Genomic DNA, 26428 nt, shown 5'->3' with positions numbered 1-26428 from the left:
TCTGGTTTTAGGAATGTTCTCGGCAGCAGGAAGGGTGTTAAAAATGTAGGGGGGAGGGGCTTTCAATCTGGAAAAACAACACCGGCAACTGGAAACCTCTTACTCTTGATATTGTTGGATGAACATACTGTCCTTACCGACAGAGCACTGTAAGCATCTAAAACAAAAATTACAATTTCTCCTCTTGCCACTTTTAAGTGAGTGACTGTACTTAGACGGCTGTACTCTCCCTTCCTCTGCCCATAACATTTAATCTATTTGAGTTCAACATTTTATTGCCCCATATGGGAAATTTTCTTTGCAGACAGGGTGTGCTGTAAAATCACACAGTAGAGCCATGTAATACAAAACAACGAGGCCACAAAATATAAGAAACACATCATAAATGTATCCAATATAAACCCATCTTAACCATGGTGAGACCAAAATGCAGGCTAACTTTCTTATTTTTTTAACTGAGCACCGCTACTTAGTCACTGAAAGTAAGAAGACTGAATGAATGCAGAAAGTCACATTAAACTGGGACTTGCTTGAATGCTCTTTCATATTGGCTATAGAATTTGTAAACCTGATTAATAGACTGAGAAAACGCTCACATTGTACCACCAAGAGAAATGTTCTCGAAGTCATATAAAAGTATTACGTGCATGGCTTTGTATTACTGTTCTATGACGGCATCATTTCTCCTTGACTCTCTAACGTTATATAGAATTAAAGAAGCACAAATCAGGTGCAGATTAAACCATACATTCTATATAAATCTTTATTGTATTTTCACACTCACCTCAGATTGTTTACTTGATTGTTTATTATTTATTTGTACTGTATTTTATTGGCTATTTATTAGCTACTTTAGATTTATCTTAATTGTATTTTATTTGAATCCTTACTTTATTTTATTTCTACTTATTCATCTCTATGGCTTGTTTCTACTGTGCACGGAGCATTCGAACAAAAGAATTTCCCCCCGGGGATCAATAAAGTATTCTGATTCTGATTCTGATTCTGATTTATGGGCTATTTCCGAGAAGAAAGTTAAGCAACCAGGTCTTTTAGACAGACAGAGACAGGCAGGCGCGGAGGTGCTGGCCATGTCTTTGTCATCAGCGTTCTGCATACCAAAGTGCTGACAGTTGCCTGCACAAACGCCTCTGACAAGTTCAAGTGTCACATTTAAGATGCTTTCTTCTGTTTCAGCTCAGAATGGGAAACAAGAGAAGGCTGCAGATTAAACAGGACAGATCTGAGCATTGAGTTGTTGGCAGAAAAGGGCCGTTATTGGCAGGACTGTGTGCAGCTGTGTAGATTTATGTATTTGTGTGTGTGCGTGTATGTGTATGTGTGCGTCTGTAGGTATAGACTTCGGCTGGTAATGTTCTTTATTGAATGTGTGTTTTGTTTGTTTTGTATCGAATTGATTTATCATTTAGTCTATTAAATGCCAGATAAGATTGACGGTCCCATATTATTCCCATTTTCAAGTTCATGCTTGTATTTGGGGTTTCTACTAGACCATGTTTATAGGCTTTAATGTTCAAACTATGTTATTTTTCTCATTCTGTCCGTCTGAATATACCTGTATTCACCCTTTGTCTGTGATATTCAGGGTACAATAAATATTATAAATATTGAAAGAGTTTTTAAATGATCACATTTGATGAGCTTGAACCATAGTATGTTTGGCATTCTTACTTGATAAATGACTTTGACAATTATTTGAATAAAACTAATTTTGGATTAATAATCCTTATCCACTTATTGTTTCAGCATTAGTAAGCACATTGGCATGTATTCAAGTGTCAAAAGAGGTATGTGGTATGCTTGTGTATGCATTTGTGTCAGCCTGAACAAGCTGGTACATGTATGCTTTTATGTGCCATGTGCACAATTAGCTGATACTACATCATGCATGTTCTGTACTAGTGGCGTTGTTGGTGGTGGCGGTGAGTCCCTGGCACACTGATTCATGAAGTGGTGTATCTAGAGCAGTGTAGAGTTGAGCAGCTGAGAATCAGTGCACTGTCTGGGAGAGGGAGGGTCAGGGGTTGTGGCTGGGTCATGCTCTGTGGGAGAGGTGAGGAGAAGGAAGGGCACAGAGCTGAAAAGTGATGGAAAGGGGGAAGGCAAAAACGGATCATTGTGGAGGCTTGCAAAAAGGAAGCAGGAAGCATGTTGTTTTCGTTTAGGCCTTGCTTCAGTGTGTGCATGGCTTTTTTTTCCTCATGGCATCAGTGCAGCTATTGTTAGCAACAGAGTTAATTGTTAATTGATCCAAAGAGCGATAAAACAAGGCACCTAATCTCCTTTACACACAAACACATACACACTCTCTCTCTCTCTCTCAAATACACACATATGTGGTGTAGAGAATGAGAGTGGATGTTTATTACAGGATCCTAGTTGATGCTAAGGTGCCCTGGGGGCTATTAAAGCCCTCACTTAAAAGGCACTATCAGGGAACACTGACTTGGGCTGCTTCAAGGAGGAGGGTAGGATGTGGAGGGGTTTTAGAAAGAGAGTGAAAGAAAAGAAAGGGAAGAAAGAGAAGTCTTTGGAACAGCGGGCAGAAGGAGGGATTGAACAGAGTGAGCACATCTGGATTGCCTCAGCAGAATATTTGTGCAACATCTGGAAAAATTCCCTGGAATTTAAGGGTCCCCTCCTTTCATTTCAGTTATTTTTTTTCCTTCTTTTCACTTCTTCTTCTCCATCCTTTTTTCTGCATCTTCAAAGTCTCTTACGCTGGTGTGGCAGGCACGTAAATACTCCTGTAGTAATGCATGTTGAGCCCTTGCAGACTTTATAGCGGGCCAAATTAGGCCCATGTGACCAACTCCCTTTTGTGTAGGGCCAGGCTAATTAAGTGGCACAGATGAGAAGGGGGGTGTGAGAGGGCACCCGGCTGTGGACCCAGACCTAGACCAGTCCTTGGCCAAACACAGCTCCTCATAAAAACTGCAAAAAAAAGAAAAGAAGAATTCCTCTACTTTCTTCAGATAGTAAACTTTAAATCATAGCATGAAAAATAACCTCTTTGTTTTGTTTTCAACAGAACTAACTGACACAGACGTTTCTGGTATAGCATGAAAGAGCCTCTGTATAAAATGATAAAAACACAAACAGGCTGCCTTTGTGTCTTTTTCATGTATTAGTTTGTTGTCACTGAAAAGCATACACAGAGTGTGCTCATGAGCCTTCCCTTTGAGGTATAAAGTCCCAAGAGATAAGAAAGTATTGAATCCACACCTTCAGTCGATTTGTATCACTCAGGTTTCACAGAGTGCACGGCGCTGCGTTCACTTGCGTGCCCCTTTCAGTACATTACAGATGTACGGCAAGGCTTTTGCCGTCTCTGCAGTGAGATCACAAGCATGGTTCTTTCTCCTCTCATCAGTGTCGGAGCAAGCCTGCGTTCATTAGCGATTAAGATTCAGGCGAGCTCTGAGCGCCTTCTGTCTTACCTGGGCGAGGCTCCTCGTGGGTCGGCACCGCTGACAGGCAGGTAGTTTACTCAGAGAAGAGGAGAGAGCAGAAGAGCGCAGAGGTACATGCTAATTTGGCGACTGTGCTGATCAAAAGAGAGTCGTCCCGGTCTCCCTCTGATGGGCTTACTGATGCCAGGCCCCCCTGAGAGCTACAGTACACACAGCCAGGAGTAGGGCAGTGATCAGAGGGAGAAAGTGAGGGGAGCTAGAGAAAGAAAGGAGGATGGGTTTAGGGAGATGGGAGGAGGAGGGGAAGAAAGTCTATACTTGCGTAGAAGGGGATAGATGAGTGATAGATGAGTGAACAAGAGAACCAAGCGAGGATGAAGAAAAGAATCCACAGAATATAATGCAGCTGGAATTGAATCAATAACATACAATTCTTTTTCTATCAATTGGACATTATTTTTTAAGCAAAAATGCCAACCATTCCAAAGTTTCCAGTCTAGTTTCTTCATTCTCTGGTTATCTTCGTGGGGCGGCAATTATGCTGTTGGTCAATCATCTCCCTTTCTAAGAGGACACAGAGCTGATTTTCCCATGTTGCTCTGCAAATGGCCTACATCTTTCCGCATGGCTGAACTGACAAGTTGGACTCCTTTCTAGGAATGCTGATGTTGATGATTGTGTGTGTGTGTTTGCGTGTGTGTGATGTTAGAGGGGGGGCGGCAATGACAAAAAAATTAAAGGAATCATGGTTTTTATGTGCATCCAATGCACTGTAGCAGATGGCCTGAATGTTCTTTTCTTAGTGTGCCAGTCAGTGTTTTATCAGACAATTTAATGGTAAGGTTCATATTGAAAGGTCAATCCCCACATGGATAAATGAATGTGTTAAAAGGTGTTACAAAAGCACAGACAGAAGGATCACAATTATACAAGTAATAATTAGAGCCACCATGCAAAATCAGTTTAAATCAGTGTACTGCACAATGAGCTACACTCGCCATCAGAAAATGTCTTCTAAATAATTGTCCAAAAGGTCCAAATAATGTTCTCTGACAGAAACAGTCCAAAGTTAAATCAAAAATTACTTTATGGCTTCAAGCACAACAAAATAAAGAAATAATTTCAGTTTGTTTCATTCTGTTTTAGTTTTTTTTTTTGTAGGAGTGAATAATCTTCTCAAACAAAATAATACAGGATCTCTGATAAGTTTCAGCTTGTTTTTACCGTTAGGTACGGAGCCTCTTTCCAAACAATTTAACAAACAATCTTTGAAAGAGTGAATCTCCAATGCTGTCTGAGTTTTATGAGAATTGTAAACACGCAACCATGTAGAGACAGAATTAACATGCGGTTGTGCAAAAAAGATGAATAACATAAGGCTGTTTAGTTTGTTTACTAAAAGGACAAGGTATAGAGCTGTTCTATAGGAAAGGGATCCTTAACTGACTTCTGTTGGGATCTGACGCTATTCAGAAAATACAATTACATAAAATTTACTGGACGTTCAGGGGGGGCGGGGGGTGCTGTTGGGGGTGCGCAGTGCCCCCCTAATATAAAGGCAGGGGAAACACTGAGGGCTACTATCAATCTGATTATTTTCATTATCAATTATACTGTTGATATTTCTTTTTTTATTAATTTGTTAACCAACAGTGCAAAACCCAAAGATATTCATTTACGTGATAGAAAACCAAAAAGCATTGGGGAATTCTTAAATTTGAGAAGCTGGAACCAGGAAATATTTTGATAATTTCTTGCTTAATTACAAATCTTTAAATTAAAATTGTTGTTAAATGTTCTTTCTATGAACTAACCAGCTTTACATATACCAACACAAAAAGGGACGTGTGGTAAACTGGCTTAATTTGATACCAATTCTGTTATTATGCACAATCTTAGAAAGAAGCTTACCGCAAGCAAGGCTGTGGACTAAAATCCGATTATGACAGTGTGGGTCTTGCTTCCTTTTTAAAATGTGAATTTGAGAGCCTGAGGGCCGTGTAATACACTCGACCTCTACGCCGTGCTACACTGGGAAGCATTCTCCCTGTGCCTTTTAGGTTATCCTGTATGCAGACATCTCCGTGCGGTCCTGCAGAATGACCTTGCTCTGGCTCGTCCTCTTGCCTGTCCATTGATCCAAATTAACTTTGCTGTTTTGGACCATACTTTTTTGAGAGGATGCACTATTGCTCATCTCTAAGCCGATCTGACGGTCTGTCTCTCTTGGTCAGTAATTGTTATTTGAGAGTTTTTGCCCTGGAAGGCAGATATAGTATTTTTGGAGCAGTCTCATGCTTCACTGGCTCAGCGCATCTAGGGGCGTCTGCAGGTAGACGCTTCAGTGATGTCATGGATGACATTTCAGCAGGAGTACGCTGCAAGCCCTCAAAAGGTGCCTCACCTCTCGACCTGGAGCTCGCTACAGTATCAAAATAAACCAGATTCTTATTGCTGTAGTTATTTGTATTTATGCACCCGAGGGCTCAAATAAATCTCATAAGGTTAACCCAAAAAAAATCCTATTTTACCTCATAAATGCCTCCAATAAATACCAAGTCAAACTGAGAGACTGCACACACAGCACGAAGCAGACCTGTGGAAACATAAGCAATGCCTGTTCACTGACAAAATTCCCTTCAAAATCCGCCAGCTCAAATACTCTAGTCATGTTAGGGATATAATAAAGGAAATCATTCAACCTTCAACCCTGAATGTAGCAACAAAAGGGTAAGAGAATGAACAAAGAATGTTTTCTTATTCTAAAGAGAAAAAAAATATCATCACAACTAGTGAAACAAATTGCTGGCAGCAAAGGATAATGTGCGTCAACACTATTAAATGTTTTGAAATAAGATTTTTTGTAACATTGAAGCATTATACCTTTTTATAATTGGGCCTTTTCAAAACCTATGAGACTTTTATAAAACATATAATACATCGTAATCACATGCAGTTATCACGTAGACACCATAAGGTTCTCATTGGTCCATTCATGTACAGTAAACACATACTGTAACATGAGGGATATTTATGTCATACAAGGTCGTCTGATCTCCGTTGCAGCTGCTGCCTGGTTAATCTGAGCTCTAAAACGCACTGATCTAAATACACTGTGCTGGCCCGCCTGACCCTCACAGCCCTGGGGGTCAAACTGATTGGAGAGATTGGTCTGGGCCTTTAGTGGCATTACATCACATCGATTGGCTCATATCCGTTGGGGAATCTCCAGTTAGGGTTCACTTATTGAAATTACCAGTAGATAGCGACAGATTTCAGTCCAGTGCCCAGCGCTTTCACACACACACACACACACACACACACACACACACACACACACACACACACACACACACACACACACACACACACACACACACACACACACACACACACACACACACACACACACACACACACACACACACACACACACACACACACACACACACACACACACACACATTCCCCTGGCCTTAGCTGACCACAGATGTGAATGGCTGATTGGTATTCCTCATGCTTGGCTTCAGTGGATTGACTAGGCCTACGACCAGTTTAGCCTACAGTCTTCTGCTTGATTGGCAGCTATGGTTTTCTCTCTGGATGGAACAGGGTGGGTGGCAGTTAAAAGGGTTGATGGGGTACCAGTTGCATTTTGCATCCGTCAACCTACATTAAAACAAAGTATTGATACTTAATTTATTCTGAAATACTGTTATGTTTTACTATTCAGAATTCATTAATTTTATTTGAGTCTCAGCTGTGGCTATACCACATCTGTTCCAGCATGTTTTAAATAACCAAGGCAGGTGTTTTTATATACGATAATGTAATCCATTTATGTACCGTTTAACGCCTGCAACACTGAATACTACCGCAAGCCTACCTCTCTGCATGTGCTCCTTGATAAACTGTAATGTGCAGTCAAGTTATTTATTGCCCAATGACATCAAAAGTGAAACAGACCACTGCCCTACTGTCCAGACATTATGGCGCACTTTTGCTGTCACTTTGTAATAAGTTGTAACATGTGACATCTTTGTTTTTTACGTGTCCCCGTCCTTTGCTTTTACTGAGGATAATGGATAGTGTATAATACAGCTATTAGCCTGTCACAATGGAGCTATCTCATTCTGGAACCGTGTTCCCTCCTGTTATGATCATTTTCATGCTATCTCAGGCTCTGGCTTTGTTTTCCCATCTCAGAGGGAACGGCTCGCTCCAGTCTTTAATGCTGTGTTTTTGTGCTCACTGAAAAGCCTCCCTTCCAACCAGAACGCAGCGTAGCATCACACTCGCTATGCCGAGTCTCATCCCCCCGTGGAAGAGAAATAATTTATAAAATGAAAAGCACATTTGTTGTGTAAATGACCACATGCTGTAGGATATTTAATCCTGCCTGCAGTCAATCCCAGTCATGTGACCTGACCTAGTTTTTTTTTGTCTCCTTCTGCCTCTCTTTTTCTTTTATTCTCTTTCCCGCTCTCTCTTTCTCCCTCAGTCTCCAAGCATTGCTTTGCTTTCCTCTTCTTCGTCCATCCCTCTTTCACTCTGACTTCTCTTCCTCCTTTCCCTTTCCATTCTTCTCCTTTTTGTTCGACCCCATGCTGGCTACTGTCAGTGTTTCTGTTTCCTTTTTCATGACTGATCCAAGGGTTTGTCTTTTTCCTCCTGGTGTGTTAATATCTGTAACCATGTGGTCAATAACTCCGTCCTTGATAATGTAATGAATACAAACCAATAAAAAAAGACATCTGTCATATGAAGGAAGTGGCACTCACTTAGAGTCAGGAGTCATCTCGTCATCAAGACAGTTGTGCCAAATCATTTCTGCAGAACTGAAATATCAGCTGATAAATATCAAGTAGGACAGATTTTAGACTTGCCAAAATTAGTAGTAAACATGAACAACTCTCTCTGAATCCAAAAACTAGAGTACTAGAATTTACAGTTTACAGTCATCAAGTGAAAAGTGGGAAACCGCTCCATAGACACTGAATTGAGAAAAATGTTACAAGAGGACACTGAAAGAGAACCCAGGGGAATGTTCTGGATGTATGGGTACATTTTGGGTCTAAAAAAGAAGAACAAAGCCTCCCATTCATCGTCTATGGAGCAGCACCCGACTTTATACATGATGACATCCCAAGTTTGAGAATAAAGGCTTTTACAAACGGGGGGGCTGGGGCTGGGGGTTTGGTGCGATGAATTTGCACGTCAATATATTTTTGGAATGTTTGTTTTTTGTCATGAGTACTTTAACACAGAACGTGAATATTATGGGGTGATAATGCAATGCTTCTTTTTCCAGAACAGGGTTGATTTTCGGAAATTTTGCAACACAAACTACAGGCAGGATTATAAAAAAACACAGACGTTCCGTAGCCCCATTCGACACAGTAAACTTTACTCCTTACAGCCTTGACAGAGGCAGTGCACACCCGATCCACCCCTTCTGTTCTTACCTTATAAAGGCCCTAGACTGCATAACTGTTGAGCAGATCTGGCACGCCGAACACGTCACCTGTATGCATATTCACAGGTGAGCATTTTGCATCTTCGTTACCCGGTTTGTAAAGGCATTTACTTCTATAGTTTCTAGCTTTGGGAGAGAGTAGCTCAAGCCCATGGAAATAGCATATTGAAATTCTTCATTTAAGTAGCTCTTTGTTGTGTTTTGTTCTCGGCTTTGTTCAGGTGCCCGGGCCAACACATCCTTTTCAGTATGTTAATTGATTTGTTGGTGTTGGGAAAGACACAGTACACAAAACATAATCAATAGTATCAATCTCATTATACTGTGAGGCAATTAAAGATGTATACTGTTGATGATTTCAATAATTTGGATTATATTTTATGCGTATGATTCTACACAATTAGTATCAAATGATCTGGTTCCATGCCACTGTCCGTGTTTTTGTCTTAAATGTTATTGTGACTTGGGGTCGTAAAATACAAAAATGTTCGATATGAAAGTAAAGAAATTATCCGATTAAGTGTTGCACATTTCACCATGATGTGTGAGCCTTTGTGTGACTTTGGTATTTATTTATTTATTTATTTATTTGTTTGTTTATTTCGGGCATGTCAGATAAATCATAATCACACATTATCTTGTTTTACAAATCACATGACTGAAAGTGAAAGCGGGAGAAGCAAAAGCTTATCTAGTCCCGCCCCTGTTACCCACAGAATACATTATCTTCATCATACTATTTTTCTTGTGTCCTTTGACATAGCATGTTTAAACAGCAGGCAGCAGTCAGAGCTGCCGTCTAGCTCTAGACAGACAAACATACACAGTGTCCATATGAGTGAGCAACAGTCATGTCTTGTTGCCTGTCATGTATTTTCTTTTAGCCATCCCTCGCTTCTGCAGTTTCCTCTTTGCTTAGCTTTGCCATATCCTCCCGAGTTGTGGCTACATCCACTGGCATCCTGGCCCCATACTCGCGGATTTCGGAGATTTCAGAGCGCATCCTGACCACAGCACTCCGAGCTGTTGCGTTGCCTGCCCTCACACTGTTCTGTTCTGTTAAAAATCTTAGGTAAGGAGACATTTTCCAATTCAGCCAGTCTGTGGGTTAAATAGTGTGTGTACTTCCTCACTTCTGTGTGTTTGGTACTCGGGATGCCACTTGGAGCAGCCACCTTCGCTTTGATTATACCTCGTAGAAAGATCACAAGGCAAAGTTTCTTCAGTCAAATATTGCTGTCACATATGCCTATAAAGAGTTAATAACGCAGGGTTATTTTTTGTGCTTTGAAAAATATGGCTTTTGGTTTTGAGAAGAGGGTAGATGCATTGGTAAATAGCTAAATGGATGTCCCTGTAAGAGCAGCGGCAGCCTGCTTGGCACAGTCTCAAGTGTAACGATTTGGTCGCCTCTTGGAATGTGTGGCATGTGTCCATTCCTGAAGAGCACAAGAGATCACTCAGGCTTTGGAATAATACTATGACCCATAACAAACCTCAGCCTCAGCTGGCTCGCTCTCTCATTGAGCACTTTACACTCCACATGTTCGTGATTTTAAACATGTTGCATTTGCATCCATACAAGATATTTTCTGTCGCAATAAGTGGTTATATCCTTTTCCAGGCTATTATATCTCACCGATTATAGATGCAGCCTAGATGTTCAATCTTTCAATGCAAGGGCTTTGTGAAAAATTCCTCTTTTTTCACTGTGCAAATGCTCTTTTTTCCCCTCTTTTCTATAAATCCATAATACTGAGCTGTGGTACAAAACGCATCATAAATTACAGTAGCAATATGCAATGTATTATATTCACTCAGAACACCTGGACACTGGACAGCTACGTTAGCATGGAGAAGGATGTAGATTTCCCCTTGTATGACATTCTAGGGGCCAAAAATTATGATTATACAAGATTTATTATTATTATTATTCAGGATGAATCATTCCTTTAAAGTTTTGGAAGGTACGACTTCAGAAAATGAATGAATATCTACTATCATTAACTTTTTTATAGGATTGGCCCATTTAAGAGTTTTAAAGAAATTATTTTGCTGCTGACTTTAAAGGCTGAGCGAGTTCTGGCTCCTTCTCACCATATTTCGTAACTTTTGTATAACATGCACACAGAGCCAAAGAGCAATAAGACTCAATTTGGATTCATCAGGCCTTTGCTTTTCTTAAACTAGCTTAATCTTCACTAGCAGAATGGGTGTCCTCTTCTAGGTTATTGTGTGGAACATGTTTATGGATATGAGTTTATGTAACCGTTTCCTTTTTCCTCACATATATTTTAAAAATGTTGCCTCAGCTAAAGCTTAACACATTGGGGAAATACTGTATATACTATGCATGGTAAAAAAACATATCATTTCCTTCATAAATTACTTGCTTGGAGCTTGTGCCAGGTCAAAGTATGTTTATTTTTAGGAGTCAAGAGTTATCATGAGATCCAGCTCCTTCTCAAGGCACAGCAGTCTTAAGCCATGTCATTAATATGGGACCTGAAACGTTGATACTTGAAGGTTTACTCAGTGAGAGAGCCCTGTTGTCTCCATTCATTATTTTGGCCCACAGTCTTCATTCCAAAACTTGACTTTGCTCTGTAAGCACTGCTTTCCTCTCCAAATCCTTCACAGTCCAGCTTGGCTCAAAATCATATAGTGATGCTGAATCGGAGGTGTGCACTTTACAACCAATTTAGAGTAGATTTGAAATCCTGGACGGGATTATTTCAACATGTTTCCCTTCTGGAGTCTACTCCCTAATGGAGCTTTACAGTCAACAGGCTGGAATCAACATTACTGCTTTAAAAATCCCCCATTTATATTTAATGCCTCCAATTTAAAGGGGCATTTTAGCCAAAGAGTACACTTAATCCCTGTTTTTAAAACTATCCTACAAGTGGTCTGTCTTGTGTAGTTCTTATTCGAGTGTATTATGAACTGTAGTGGTTTTATTGTCATACTAGATCCCGTACAGTGAAATACGGATTTTATCGCACACCCATACATGGCCGCTGTGGCTCCAGATGTTTTGAATTTTATACCGCTCTATATAATGTTTCACATAACATGCTCTGACACAGTTTCCCATGATATTTATATTGGACTGTGTTTTAATTAAGCTTTTAAAATTGAGCTGTATAATAATTTTAATCCGTGTCTTTTTGCAAATTTTCTTAACATTGAAAATGCAATATATCATACATTTTTCAGTGTAGTTATTTGAGTGTTTGTACATGGAGTGAGGCGGTGGTTGCAGCAGGCCTTACATCAACACAGGCAGAGTGAGATGACCTTGATTGATGAATCTGGGTCAGAGTTATGGGACAAATTGTTCAGAAGACGTGGGTGGCAGCACAAGTCCTTCCTCCAGTTTTGTCCTTGGTTGTTTGTACATATTTACATCCTCAGTACAGGGATTCAAGATGCACTAGGCTGAGGCGGTAGGAGGAGGTTAATGCGAGACTCTGTGCTCCTGTTGAGATGGGAGCGTGGGCGTGTGGAGTCAATTTAGCAGGCTAACAGGAAGCTTACTCTGGGACCTTCCTCTAGGACTCAAGCAGGCAGTGAGTGGGGCACAGGTCGCTCCACTGTACCACACCTCACTTTCTGCCTCAGAGCACCTCGGCACTGCTGGCAATGCATTAGATTTCCCCCTGCAGAATATTCATCTCCATACTGTGAAGCCAGGCTTTACTTTAACATCAGTTCCTGCTGGTAATTATCTTTGATTGCTCCAAAATGTCAGCCACAATCAAGAAGAATCCAGGCCATGAACTAAGGCCAGAACCATATCTAATTGTAACCATTAATCAAGGCTAAAAATACCGGTTTTGACGCTAGATTAAAGCAGTGCAATCTAGGGTGAATCCTACAAAATATTTGATGAATTTCTACCCGCAATCTATTAGAGGAAGCACATAAAACAAAGTTTTATTTCTCCCTTTCTGAGGGGGATATTGCACAGCTGAGAAAGGGCCAGTGTGTGCTGTGCCAAAGGGCTGTTGGCGTCGGTAGATAGGTCGTCATGTGAACAGCTACTGTAAAGATCAACAGAGGGATAGTAGATTTTTTAAATGCGTCCTTGTGTCCGTTCCCGGGTAAAAGGAGCCTCTTTTAGCCTCGCAGCTCTTTCTGAGTCCAATCACACAAATTTGATTAGAGTCGTTTGCCCAAGGAGCTGCTCTGGCTGCTGGGCTGCAGTGAGGCCCTTGTTCCCCTATTTGCCCCGGAGAATGGTTCTGACGTGCACAAGCAGTCTTTGAACCGGCCCCTTCTTTTCTTCCCTTCTAACCTCATTTACCACACTCTGAGTTTCTCCCCTACCCACCCACCCACCCTCTCTGTCTGTGGCTGCTCACCAGTGGCCTGCCTTTGGCTTCATCATGTCACAGCAAGTGAGACAAATGGCTGTTATAAATTATCAGGAACTGCTGCTTCTGTGTCATCTAAGCTTAACCCCGGTACTGTGTAATGTTTTATACAATGCTTCACAAGAAGGCAGTACATCTCTGTGGGAAATTTAAACCTGAGCCACAGCCAAACTACATCCATCTGTCATTCAGCATTGAATGACTCCTAGAAGACTTTGTTCATAACTCTACTTTACAGCCATTATGTTTGCAGGTGTACGGTATGTCTGGAAGCAGTCGGGTTTGGTTTTGGCATGTGGGAAAGCCAAGATTAAAAAAAAAGATTCTACACCAACCAATCCAGCGACTCATGGAGGTGGTAGGATTGGTTATTCACACCAGAAATTGAATTGGAAGGAAGCCTGTGGGCGGAGCTTTGTCAGCGGCGCATTTTGCCACAACCACAACCACACTTTCAGCTAGTTGTCTCCAGACGTGTGTTCTCTTTACAAATTTACTGAATTATGTCTGGATGTGAGAGTAGTCAAAACCCTGGTGTCAATAAGGGCAGAGGAGCAGCTGCAATGTTAAATAATTATTATTTATTTTAAACCGAAACACTTACATAAGTCAAGGATTTGTAGCTACGCAAAGCTGTATTGAATAGGGACAAAATTGTGTAATATTAGACATTGTAAATTACAATATTTCAATGCAGTTTTGTCCCTCTTGTCTTTTTTTCTGCCATTCAAATAAACGACATTGTTTTATTTAAATTAGTATTTAAATTATATTCAAATCAGTAAAATCGCATTGCTATTTTAAGCTTGTTAAAAACTGTCTATGGTTTGTAGATAGACATGTGCTTCTCAGTAATAACAGTCCTAAAGTTACGGTTTTACAAAGGTCATCTTTGTCAGCTCTACCTTTCCTACAGATGCCTTGCAGCTTCAAATACCACACCAGGGCAACTGCCACTTTCATTATCCTGAGACTGTGTGAAAGTGCAGACTCAATTTCAGACAAAGTAGGAAGGCATGCGGTTACAGAAAGGCACTCTTGTTCATTTCAAAAGCGCCTCAGTTTAGGTCTCGCAAAACACAGTGGCTTAATAAGTCATTCAGTAAAGCTGTCCAGTTAACTTTTTATTGCCAGCCCAGACCTCAATCAGCGGTTGGTTTTGTGACTCACAGCTCGAAAAAAGCAAATGCAACTTGCAGATTTTAGTCACTTTTTGTTTCCCAGTGAAGTCAGGAGTACTCAGAGCATCAACCTCATCGTCATTTTGTGAAAGGAAGTTTTGCCGCAAGTAATCGGGTTTGTTGTGGCTGAACATGAGAGTTATGTCTTCCAGCCAAGGCCTTCATGGGTATCTGTTTCTACAGATTTTGTCTAATCTTCCATTAAGGCTAAAAGAAGCCCTTAGGTGGCTGATGTTGCCCTAATTCATCCAAGGCCAAGCAAATTATGGCTCTAAAAAGGGCTAGCATGCAGTTATTTTGAAGTACAAGGCAAGCCACTTGCACCTTGATTCAAGGGGTATCCTGTTTGGTTTGACACAATATACCAAATGAAAAATGCAACATACTGCAGAGGCCTGCAAGTCCTTTTGAAAGTTTAAGCCCTTGTTCATTTGATCACCTTATGTCCTCAGACTCAGTTCAACTGCTTCCATTGACCCGTCCTGTGTCTGGTTTGGCTGCTCAGGGAACCTCCAAAGCTCAGTAATGTGTTTTATCATAGGTTGGAACTTCAACCCAAATGTAGTGTTTCTGAATCTGAAGGTGTTTAATCATTTTTCTGGCAAGTATAATAATATGATCAGCATCTAGGTATTGCCTCGAGACATCTTCTTGAGGTTGAGGTTGCTTTGTAGTCAAGATAGATCTGCTCAAGCTTTGTTCTGGTTGAGATAAATAGGAGCTTAGAGGCATGTTTAAATGTGTCTTTTTTCCATTCAGAATGGCTATCATCTAGGGGAGGGAAGATAGTTTGCTGATGGAGCAGATACGCTCAGAAGCAGGTTGGATGCTTTCCATGCTGATGATCGGGATCAGACAGAGATGCGGCAGCTCAGATGAGAAGTGTTCGATTATCGGGTACTGAAGTATCTTTTTTAGCTCCTCACAGAGAGCTCACTGAAGTGAAGAACAGGCAGAGTTGTTTCAGCACATAGGCTTTGTCTGAGTGATAATTGTTGGTGTAATGAGAAAGTGCTTCATGGAATTAGCCCTCTTTAGAGGAAAGCAAACATCAGAAGATAATTAAGTCTCCTACTTGATGCCTTTCATTTATATGAAAACTGCATGAAACGCAAGCACAGAATGTGTTAGACGCATTTGTAAAAAGCATTGACAGTGGTGATTACATACTTTCCATTCTTGACAAATCTCTTAATGTTTTTAGCAATAAATCTTTAATCATCTATAAAATGTTAGAGAATCAAGAACAAATGCCCAGCACAAGTTGCCAGAGGTCAAGGTGGGGTCTTGTTGTTTTCTATTGCTTATTTTGTCTAAAAGTAAAAATAAATAAATGATTATAAATGGTGGTCGTAACTGAATGGAAGGAGTTTTGTTTTGCTTGACAAGGTTGACATGGCTCACCACTTACTTCAGTTTTCATTCATTCTTAAGTGTGTCTTATGAAACAGACAATGCAATGAAATGGGTATCTCAAGGATAAATGGGCAAAAACTTGGACACATTTAAGAGTATAAAATTGTCTTGTTTTCCTTATGAGCTTTAAGACATGATGTGGTATACAGCTGAAGGTGAATGTCATTCACAACAGTGACTGTGGCCATTGCTGGACCATCCTTTTGCATGTTCTTCTAAGACCTTAGCCCCTGGAGTCCCATGTGCAAAAGGCGTTTTTTATTGCACCTCGGAGATGCATTAAGGGCCCAATGTTCTTTGACCTTGGGCTTGATCACCTTGGTAACGTAGGACACGAACAATCGTTTGCTTTAAGAGAGCTCTGCTGCAATACCTTAAACTCTCATAAATGCTTGAATGTATTTCACTCAATAGACCTGAGTTTGTGGCATCTTGTAAAGTCTGCAAGCACTTTCACTGATGCATCCGTGATAAATGAGTATTGTCTGTTAATGAAAATACTTCAGGTGTGCTCTCATCAGTGAGGTTTGTTATAATGGCAAATTTACACACCTTTGTTTCATTAGAACCTTGTCATTAAGGCTTTCTTTTATTAGCCTTATATCAATAAAAAAACCCTTTCTTCATTAGCGGGACATCTCAAAGCCTTGCCTTCATTAGCACAAGGTTGTAAATGCAGGATGCGATTTCATTAGCAGCCTATCTTTAATGAGGCAAACCCCAGCATGTTTACATTGCTCTGATCCCCCATGATCGCCAGTAAGGATAATGCTGATTGGCTTCAAGTGGGGGGAGTGCTTGAGCTTGTCCCCCGAAGATTGGATCATACAGTTATTAAAGCCAATGGGATCCGTGCTGCTTAGAAGTGAAGAGCAAGATCAAACATTACAGTAATCATGGTCCTGCTAAAGTATACGAGCCAAGACGTATTGAGGCGGTGTGATAGGGAGGATTTAATGACAAGACATGTACCAACCTCACCACTTATGACAGCAGATCATGAACCTGCACACACACGTCCAAGCTGCTGCCACACTTTCATCATTCACTTCAAGGCTTTAAAAGTAAAGCCCATCACTTAAAATGATTTATGATGCCAACAGGAGTAAGACACATACATGCCTCTCAAACCCATAGTTATTCAAATATTTGCTCTAACTCTCAAGTAACTGAATGTTTGATGATTCAGTTTTCTTATTAGATATTTGTATTATGTAAGAAATAGATAGATCTGTGTATTTACATTGAAAATAAAAAAGTATGGTTTCTTTTTCTTTTCTTTTTTCCCCAAAATGTTTGAACAGCATATTCTTATATTGCTCGCTCCCGTGGGAGCATTGCACCGATGGATGGCTTGCATTGTTGAGATCTTTTTTTTGGGGGGGTGGGGGGTGCTGTCTGCTTAGTTTACTCCGGTTTTTGGAAAAGTCTGGTTTGACTGGGGGCCGGGGCTCATATGTTAATGCTTTAATGTTTAGTGACGTTGCTCAGAGCTCTATACCATGTGTCATTATTTGCCCTTCAACCCCTTTGTACAACCAGGAATGTGCTGTGTTCCTGGAGAATTGGTTCATTTGGTAAAGATGGGGGGAAATGCGGCCGATTTTAATAGATGGAGCAGGACTTTTTTTAAATCAAAGTTTTATACAAGGTTCTTCCAAAAAGAAACTGGAGTGCATTCACTTCATCCATGAATACTTGAAAAACTGCATACTTTTTTACTGCAATTTCCCAGCTTGGGATCAATAAAGTAATTCTATTCTATTCTATTTAAGTGAAAACTCTCAGTGCTTGGAGGATAACAAAGTAACCTGAAATATTCTAGTATCCAGATGATAAAAACATGGAAGGGTTTATTGAATTCAATGCCTTTTTAAAAAAAAAAAAAAAAAAAAAAAAAATGCTAATGTTGTCTGATAAGCTTGGAAAAGTTGCACGGTGAACTATTCAATTAGTCTTTTTTTCATAGATAACATAGTTGTTTTGATACTGATGCAAGTATTGAAAATTACTCTGATACTTCCCAAAATGTATTATATGGTATTTGTGAACATGCTGAAACAACAAATGCCCACCAGCCGACCAGCCGGACAAACTTTCTCATTTTACAGCTAAACAGTAAGCTTAAATACCTTATGTGAGAAATATGCAATACACTTACAGAATACTAAGTCGTATTTGATCAGCGCTGCCTAGTTTCCCAGTTTTATTGGAGTTCTTGAGCAGTTATTGATGCTGTGCAGAGATTCCTCTGCTCTGATTTGTTGTTGGTCAGGCACATTGGCTCTAGCAGATGACATTAGGAGGAGACATAGAGAGGTAAAGATGGATTACTGTCAGATCATTTGTCTCATTGTGCTGTGGGGATGTAGTGACAGTTTAAGCAAAAATTTTTTTTTTTCTTTTTTACAGAAAGCTGACAACTTCAGCTTTAAGACATTGTTTACAACTTTTTCACCCCCACACACACATAGTCTTGACTCAAATCCAGTCATCTCTTTCCAGCGTTATTATAAATTGTCACTAGATTTTACTCATGCCCTTCCAAAATTCCTTTACACTTAATAATAATATTCAAATTGCGTTTCAAAGTTTCTGCTGTTGTTTTCAGTTGACATTTTCCAAAATCTGATAACAACAATAGCATTATTATGCTCAGCAAATGGTGAAATTAGAAGCGTATGAGGAGAAACATGTTTGTTCCTACTTTAATCAGACAGACAAAATGCCCTCCTTGTCCATTTTTATTTAATTCATGATGTTCAGGGTGTCCTCAGTCTGCCTGTCTTTACTCTCTTGCTGGTCCAGACTTGCTTTGCCTTGTCGTTCCTTGCTTAATTCGCACACACCCCACACCCCCCCACACACACACACACACACTCTTCCTCACACATCCACATACAGTAAATGCATGTGCACATAGCACACAATCTAACTTGCACACCCCTAAAAGCAGAGAACATATCAGCATCCCAGACAGCTTATCATGGGGAACTAATTCAATATCCCTCTGCCTGTTTTAAATGTCATTCTCTGAGCTCATCTGGAGTGACATGTTTTTCATGGTGGAAATAAAGGCGCTTTATTGGGCTCAGAACACAGTGGCACGAGGGGGGTGGGGGTTCTCCGAATGATGCTCTTGATGTTTGCTGGAAATCTAAAGGTCCTCATGAGGAATGAATAAAGTTTGGATTTGCAGAGATGTGCCAGTGCCAATGATATCCGCATTAGCTACCCAGTCGATAAAGAAGAAGCAAGTCCTCCTCTGACTTGCTGACACATAGGTTTTTACTTTGGCAAGAAGCTACAGTATCAATCATGAAATTAAATGTCACCGATATGCTACTTTCATCCTACAGTATTTAAGGGATATTCAGGAATTTCAAAAGGACATTAGTATAGGGTTAGTCCTACAGGGTCAGAGTTGGCCCATATTTGCAATTTATTGTTAGATTTAAGGTGACTTTGGTTCCAACTTTCTGGTGTATCTACTTTACATCCTCTTCCAATGTTGAATATAACAGTTCTGTAATTCAAGAAATATTTGTGCAAAACATTTCAACTGTATTTGTTGCTCTTCCTGTTTAATGATTAATGTCAGAGATGGGTGAATACTGGTCTGGAGGGGGTACAGCCTACTTAGTTGCTTCATTGTGCCGGATAATGACTTCCCTATTGAAAATGACCCCCTTGACCCCAGAGACAGACAGTAAGACGGCCTCGTCCAGCCCCTCGAGGCACCTCAGCCAAATCTTGTCTTTTGTCCACACAGAGCTGCTAACCTCAGTCCTCAGCCCGGGCTGCATTTTGCCGTCCTGCAGGCCAGCCTTACCCAGTATTCTGCAGACCCTGTCTACTTTCTGGTACTCTCGCCCTGGGTACAGCCACAGAGCTGACTTGAGCAGTGAGCTGGTGACGAAGTTACATTGAGGGCTGGCCGGCCACAGAACTCTAAATGTGAGAGGTTGGCTGGGTCTGATAGGGGCAAGATGCTGGTAGGAATATATTCTTCACCCCATGAACATCAAACAAAGACCACTGATGGCAAAATCCCATTTTTGGCATTTGCCTTTTACTGCTGGGAGTTGGCCTTTGTAATAACAGTGTTGTATGCTCACAAAAGCCTCATTTATCTTCTACTGGAAGCCATCAATTGTGTCTGTTCTATTTTGTCTTATCTTTACCTTCAGTCTCTTATGTGTCTTCATGTTTTTGATTACAGGGTTCTTGAAGCCCCAGTGCTCGTTGGCTCCTCCAATGCAGCGAGGTCGCTCGGGCGAGGCTTGTTCCTGTTTCAGTGGCATGTGTCCCCTCCATCAACGTCGCCTATCCTCAGGTAACACTGGCTGTGTAAACAACCCTGTTGCTACTTTACAGTTTGTCGTTATATAGTTTTAGCTTTAATCTGTTCATTTGAAATCATTATTATTATTATTAGTATGTCAAAATTAACTATAGTAGTCAGAGGCCTTTTTGGAGGCCCCGTTCAGTCTGTTTTTCATGCTTTCATGCTTTCATGCAATGGCGTTGTTGCATGCAGAGCCCCAGTGATGGGCATACTAACAGTGTTGCTCTGGGATTTGATACTTCCTCCAATCTCCCCCCACCCCCGCAAACAATAAACAAACAAAAACACAAAAAAAACACTAGGTCTGACATAAGTGGATGTTCTGAATTGAATGATCTGGTATGTGGCAAATGAATGTCGGACAGAACAAGCCAGAACATGTGGTTAATGCAGATACATTTATCACTCCATCATCCTCATGGCTCGCTCCCTCTGCAGTGTCAGTTCTGTGACCAGCTGAGCTGCCTGTCATGTGAGGACAGCATGACTCTTATGGCAAGACAAAACACATAAACATGAACAGCTCCACGAGAGCAGCTGTTGGATTTTTAAGTTAGATATTTTCTCGTTTCTATCCTTGAACTAGAATTTCTCAGTAAAAGTGCATTTAGGCCTATTCATTCGTTTTATGTTTTGAACAAAGCATTACATATAAGTATAGACCTTTTTTCCATTTATTTTTGGAGAACTCAAGCATTTCCAAATAAAATAAGAGTGCTTTTATCAGCACTATAAATTAATCACTCCTTTCTGGTTTGCCTGCTTTAATTAATTTCTACCTTACTTGAAGTGCTCTTAGCGGGGTCTGACATATTTGCTCTTTGAAGTGATTCATTGGATTTAAAGAGGTGCAAGTAACTACTATTTAATGTCCTTTAGAATCAGTCCTCCAATGGTCATGAAATTCACTAATTTGTTTTCTAAACCAGGACAAATTAGGGAACACACTTAAAATGTTCAAGGTAAGGCATGAAAATACTTTAAACAGGGATGTGATGTACGTACATCTTTGGCCTACAAACACAACCAAGAGAAATTCAAGGTTTTTTATCATAAATTGTAGATATCAGCGACGAGGACAAATATCAATTCAGTTTTGTTTAACCTGAATTTGATAAGCAAAGACAGAATCCATGTTTCTGTTTTTCTGGTCTGTATTAAAACTGTATTTAGATCTTTCTATAATTGAAATAATTCCATCTTCTGTACATGTTTAACCAGTTTTGGTTAGACATGCGTGGTTGTTCAAAGGACCCATAGACAGTACATAAAGATGGATGGCTTGACAGCTCCCTGAAAGTAAAGCCAAAACATCTGGATCGCCCCCAGCTGGCTGGCTGCATTAAAGGTAATGAATTCCGCCCCCTCCATGTTAGCGGATGGGGCAAAAAAAATAAAAATAAAATGAAATAGTTGTTCAGTACGGTGCAAGGGCAAGACTTCGATACCCCGATCACTACTTGCAGACTTGCAAAATTACAACAACATGGTGTTGCCAAGATATTTTGGATTCACTTTTGTACAGTGGGAGAAGTGAAGAAGCATCGTCCATCTTTAAATACAGTCTATGCATGCATTCTGTAACTGGAAAGTGAAAGTTCAAAACAGGCCACAGACCCCTGGGGCTGATGGGAATTTTGCCCCTGCGGCTGCTGTTCAGACATATAGAGAAAAAAAACATGTTTGTCTAACATGTATTAAGATATGGCCTTCTCTTGTTTTTTTTTTTTCTTCCTATTAAAAGAATATAATTAATATCTTACTTTTCTCTTTGGAACATGAAGGATTTTTCTTTTATTGTCTCAATGGAGGCAAGATGAGCACCCACTACCCACTCATTCACAGACATATTTTTTCATGGACAAGTTTCATCATGATCGGTGAAGTTTTTCCACCAACCCCACTCACCCCCATCCTTGCGTATTATACAGAGCTACCTTGATTGATTGCAGCATTTTTTACTGTCACAGCCTGCAGTGAGTGTGGACATGTTTCCTGAACAATTAGGAGCATCTGGATTAGGAGTATAGTCTTGCCAAATGTTCTTTCTTTGTGTTGTGGCTATTTTAAGAGCTGTAGCACACTAGGATAGGAGTCACAGTAGATTATTTTGTCTATTTCGGATCCAGGGGCAAAAGAGAGGAGGAGTAAAAGTGTTGAAAAAGATAGATCTTTTCTTGTTGTAGTTTCACTAGAGGAGATGTTAAACAAATTCAGTGGTGTGTTAAATGCTTTCTGAGTAGCCAAGAGCAGAGCGTACTTCTAGAGAAAAGAAAGCAACTGTTAAGTCATAGCTGCAGAGGTTGGAAGGCCGCTCTGGAGTCTAAAGTTTATAGACCCTGTAATAATCATGGGTCTAACTATGGAACGTGTTACTATAAATCCACCAGTGTCCCTAGATCATGTGATCGTCCTCCAATCTCGACGTTCCAGCCGCCTGACTACGGCCACAATGACAAGCTCCTGTGGGAGGTGGGAGGTGTGATGCCTGTAGCGGTGACCAAGCAGGAGGTTTCTGGGAAGGCTTGCAAGCCTCGCCCGGGTAGCTGTATCCAGCAGCGATCTGCTGAACTCCAGGCAGCACACTGATGTGGCCAGGCTCCGGTTTCAGTGGTTTTACATTGTTTGGACATTTCAAAAACAAACTCTTACTGGAATGGGACTGTGAGAAACATAGTGTTTGGGACCTCGCTTTTTCCGCAGGATCATTTCAAAAAAGCAACCATTTAGTGTTTTTTTTTTTTTAATGAGAAAAAGGAGTCCTGATGGGAAATAGTTTTTTTTTTCTTTTTTGGAATTGTGGTGTATGAGGTGAGAGAGAGGGAAAGCATAAAAGAGAGACAGCATCGAAAACAGGGCTTTTTGAAAAGGCCCTCACAATGCAGGCCTTGTGCTGTGATTTGGTCCGTCCTCACCGAGCTGAGCAGAGGAATGGAAAAGATTATCCGCAGGAATGTCTGGGGTGCCCTCAAACGGAGCGGGCCGCGTGACTGGCCAATGGGAGCGGGGCCTGCAGAGCGGCGGGCTAATTTTTTCCTGATGAACTCAGCCGCCTGCTCCACAATGCAGTCTGATTGCCAGAGCTGAACCCACATATGGTCTGTGTTTGGAGGGTCCAAATGACAGGACCAATTCTGCCTGGAGTGAAAAGGGGGAGGGGGTGTTGGACATAAATGATTATTACTGGCTCCCCCTCTTTTTTTATTTCATTAAGTTTGGATGTGGCTGAGTAGTGTGCTGGAAAAGCACCGATGTGATCTGACTGCCCCACCTGTACCTGCTGAGGTTAACTCACCAGGTTTACTGGGAGCTTTTGATTCATCACTCTTTATTAGTGGTGTTTTGTTCAAATAAATAGCAATTATGCTCAAAGCCAAGCCACATTAGTGTTCACGGCAGACCCACTTCATTACAGTGCCTCCGAAATATAACGCTGCCTCACAAATCCTGCCAATTAATTTGGAACCCATTTACTATTCAGAGTACTTGGAAAGAGGCAACCATAGCCCCTCCACGTATAACCTGGCCAGAGTAAACTAGAGGGAAATTTAAATGACACAGCTCCAGCTCTGTGCAAGGAATGTGTGTACAAGCTCTGTTTGGTGCTTTTTAGCATCAGCAGGGCAGTAAAAAGCCATGTGGTGGGCCTCTGGAGTGAGGCAGCATGTGTTTGTAGACCTTGTGGTCACACAGCAGGGTTTGAGACAAGGAGTTGGGGCGGGCAGGCTAAAGAGAGGTTGGGGGGGGGATTAAAGTGGCTCCCGGCTCCTCATATTTCCCATCGCGGGGTCCTGCAGAGGTGAGGAGGGTCACAGAGAGGGAGCTCGTTAGCTTCAGCGCGCTCTGTGCTCTCTGCACTTTAATTGGCTGGCCAGAGTCAGCGCTCTTGCTGGTTGCTTCCTGTTAGGTCAGGAGCCAGAGGGGCTGGAGGACGCCAAGCTGACGATTATGGGCCCTGGCCCCCATTCATTCAGGACAACACCTACAGGTTATTTTTCATACACAAACTCCAACTTTCCAGACTCATGTAAACAACAACCAGTTAATCTCTGCATTTGTTTGGATGATGAGGAGGTTTACTGGAGGCCAGAGGATGGCTCTGTCATAACTGGGATAAGAACTGACAAACTGTTCAGTTAATTGGCTGTTTTAATTTATATTAAACTTATCAGCTACTGTGGGATGTGTTGGCTGTGGTTTCAAGATATACAAACCCTCATGCTTGCTATTTGATTTTGAAGTCCCTGACATTTGAAAAATGCTTTATACATTAGTTGTAAAGAGGGGAAAAAAAGTGGCATGGGAAGCAGAAATGTAATCTAGGAGATTTGAATAACTTCCCTGGTCCCTTTATATATATATAAACTTGAGAACAATGATAGCGTACCGATCAGCCTGATTATTATTTCTCCATAGTTTGTGATTTAACAAAATAGGGGCTGATTGTTAAAAACAACTTTGTTGCAGCGCATTTACAAGTAAAGATAACTTATTGTTTACATTTTAAAGCAAAATATCTGACTTAATTTCAAGTTGATTTATTGTAGTACTAAGGATAAATTGCGATTGGAACACTTTAGGAATGTATACAATTACAATTTTAGGAATAAAAGACACATAAATCAAGGACAATAAATGATATAATATACACCTATAACTAAAAACAAGACAGTTCAAAATCAAGCCTGCATTGAATAATACATTGATAATATCTACATTTAGCTGTGTATTTGGTCTCCACCGGAGCTTGAGGAAAATATATGGCGCCTAAGCCGCTAAATGCTTCACACCGTTCACCATTTAATCACTAACCTTGACTCTGCCTTTTGGTGCTGGGAAAGTAGCATACAGTGAGTTTAGCAGAACTGCTTAAAATTACCTCCTGGCGAGTTTGGAAAAGTGGGGGTCCTGCAAAAGAAAGAGAGACATTAAAGAAATGTTCTTTAGAGCTGAAGGGAACTGTAGACGCTCAACTATCAAATGTAGTCAGTTGATCCATTGTTATAAAATATTGATTAGTGCAGCTTTAAGAACTTCGATAGACTTAGTAATGTTTATTTATTTGATTTGTTATGCTGTATCTTCACAATTCCGTTCTTTGTGTGTCCCTTTGTACTGCTCGCTGAGGACCTCTCCTTTTTATCTGATGCGGATTATCTGAGTACCCATAATACCTGTCCATCACATCTGCCAATGGGATTCCCTAAATGGCACAGCCCCTGGTGGCCAGCTGCAGCAGCAGCAGCAGCAGCAGCAGCAGCAGCAGCAAGGATGCATCTGCAGAGATAGAGGTCTCCGAGTGACAGCAGCCATCCACGGCTGGTCACTAGAAATCAGAGCGACTAAGCCTTTGATAACTCTCTGAGCCTATAATCCTACAGCAGCACCATCAGAGTGAAATGCTATCTCATTGTCACAGCTCAAACTCAGCAGAGAGAGAGGTGAGCAGGCAGCCAGGGACACAGGGGAGTGACAGGAAGTGATTGCATCTCTGCTATCATGCACTTTCTGTCATCTTTATAGTGTAATCGAGGGTTGAGAGTTGAACTTGAATTTTTAACAGCTCGAATTCTCAAAGGCTATCATTATAAGTTGAAATTTGAATCATGGTAGCGCAAAGGAAACAACATTTAAAATTTCTATCATCAGGAGTACAGCATAATTTAATGGCTAATGAATTTGTGAGCGGAATACAAATTTATCAATTTTTTCTTTTTTCTTTTAAATTCAGACAGAGCTCTTATTATTTCAAGTCGAAAACAGTCGCTTTTTGTTTTAAATTAATTTTCTGTCGCATCCTAACTTATATTTAGCTTGTCGCTAATGTATTCTCTCAGGCAGTTTACGCAGATGAGGTGAAATTTCTTTCTCTGCCACAGATTCCAGCTCTCCCGGAGTTGATCCTGACCCCTTGAGTGAGGTTTACAGTACAGTGTTTGAGGCTTTGCAATTGGAAAAGGAAAAAAAAAATGAAACCCTGCATTTTTTATTAACATCAATTAAACATGAACAAGCAAGTTCTCATTCTTCAGGCCCCATGTTGCCTAACACAGAACAGTATGTTAATCATAGTGAAGCACGTTGGTTGCGCTGCTGAATATATGGGCAAATTAGCGAGTGGCATGAATAAAAATGAATACTGTATGTAATGTCTTACCCAGATATTTAGTCCTGATTCTGAGTCTGCTCTGGGT

General features: G+C 40.8%; 1 protein-coding gene across 2 annotated transcripts in view; it reads left to right on the top strand.

The window, feature by feature from the left end:
* rxraa (retinoid X receptor, alpha a) overlaps window positions 1–26428 on the top strand; it is a 107469-nt gene that overhangs the window by 9358 nt on the left and 71683 nt on the right. For both annotated transcript variants that reach the window (XM_083929801.1, XM_083929800.1), the window contains exon 2: window positions 20109–20222. In XM_083929801.1, the coding sequence (XP_083785927.1) occupies window positions 20109–20222 (114 nt within the window). The remainder of the gene's footprint in view (window positions 1–20108; window positions 20223–26428) is intronic.

The sequence above is a fragment of the Echiichthys vipera genome, assembly GCF_963691815.1.
Source record: "Echiichthys vipera genome assembly, chromosome: 16".
Classification (NCBI taxonomy): Eukaryota; Metazoa; Chordata; class Actinopteri; order Perciformes; family Trachinidae; genus Echiichthys; species Echiichthys vipera.
Note: the sequence above shows the minus strand (reverse complement) of the source record. Positions and strands in the feature narration are given on the sequence as shown.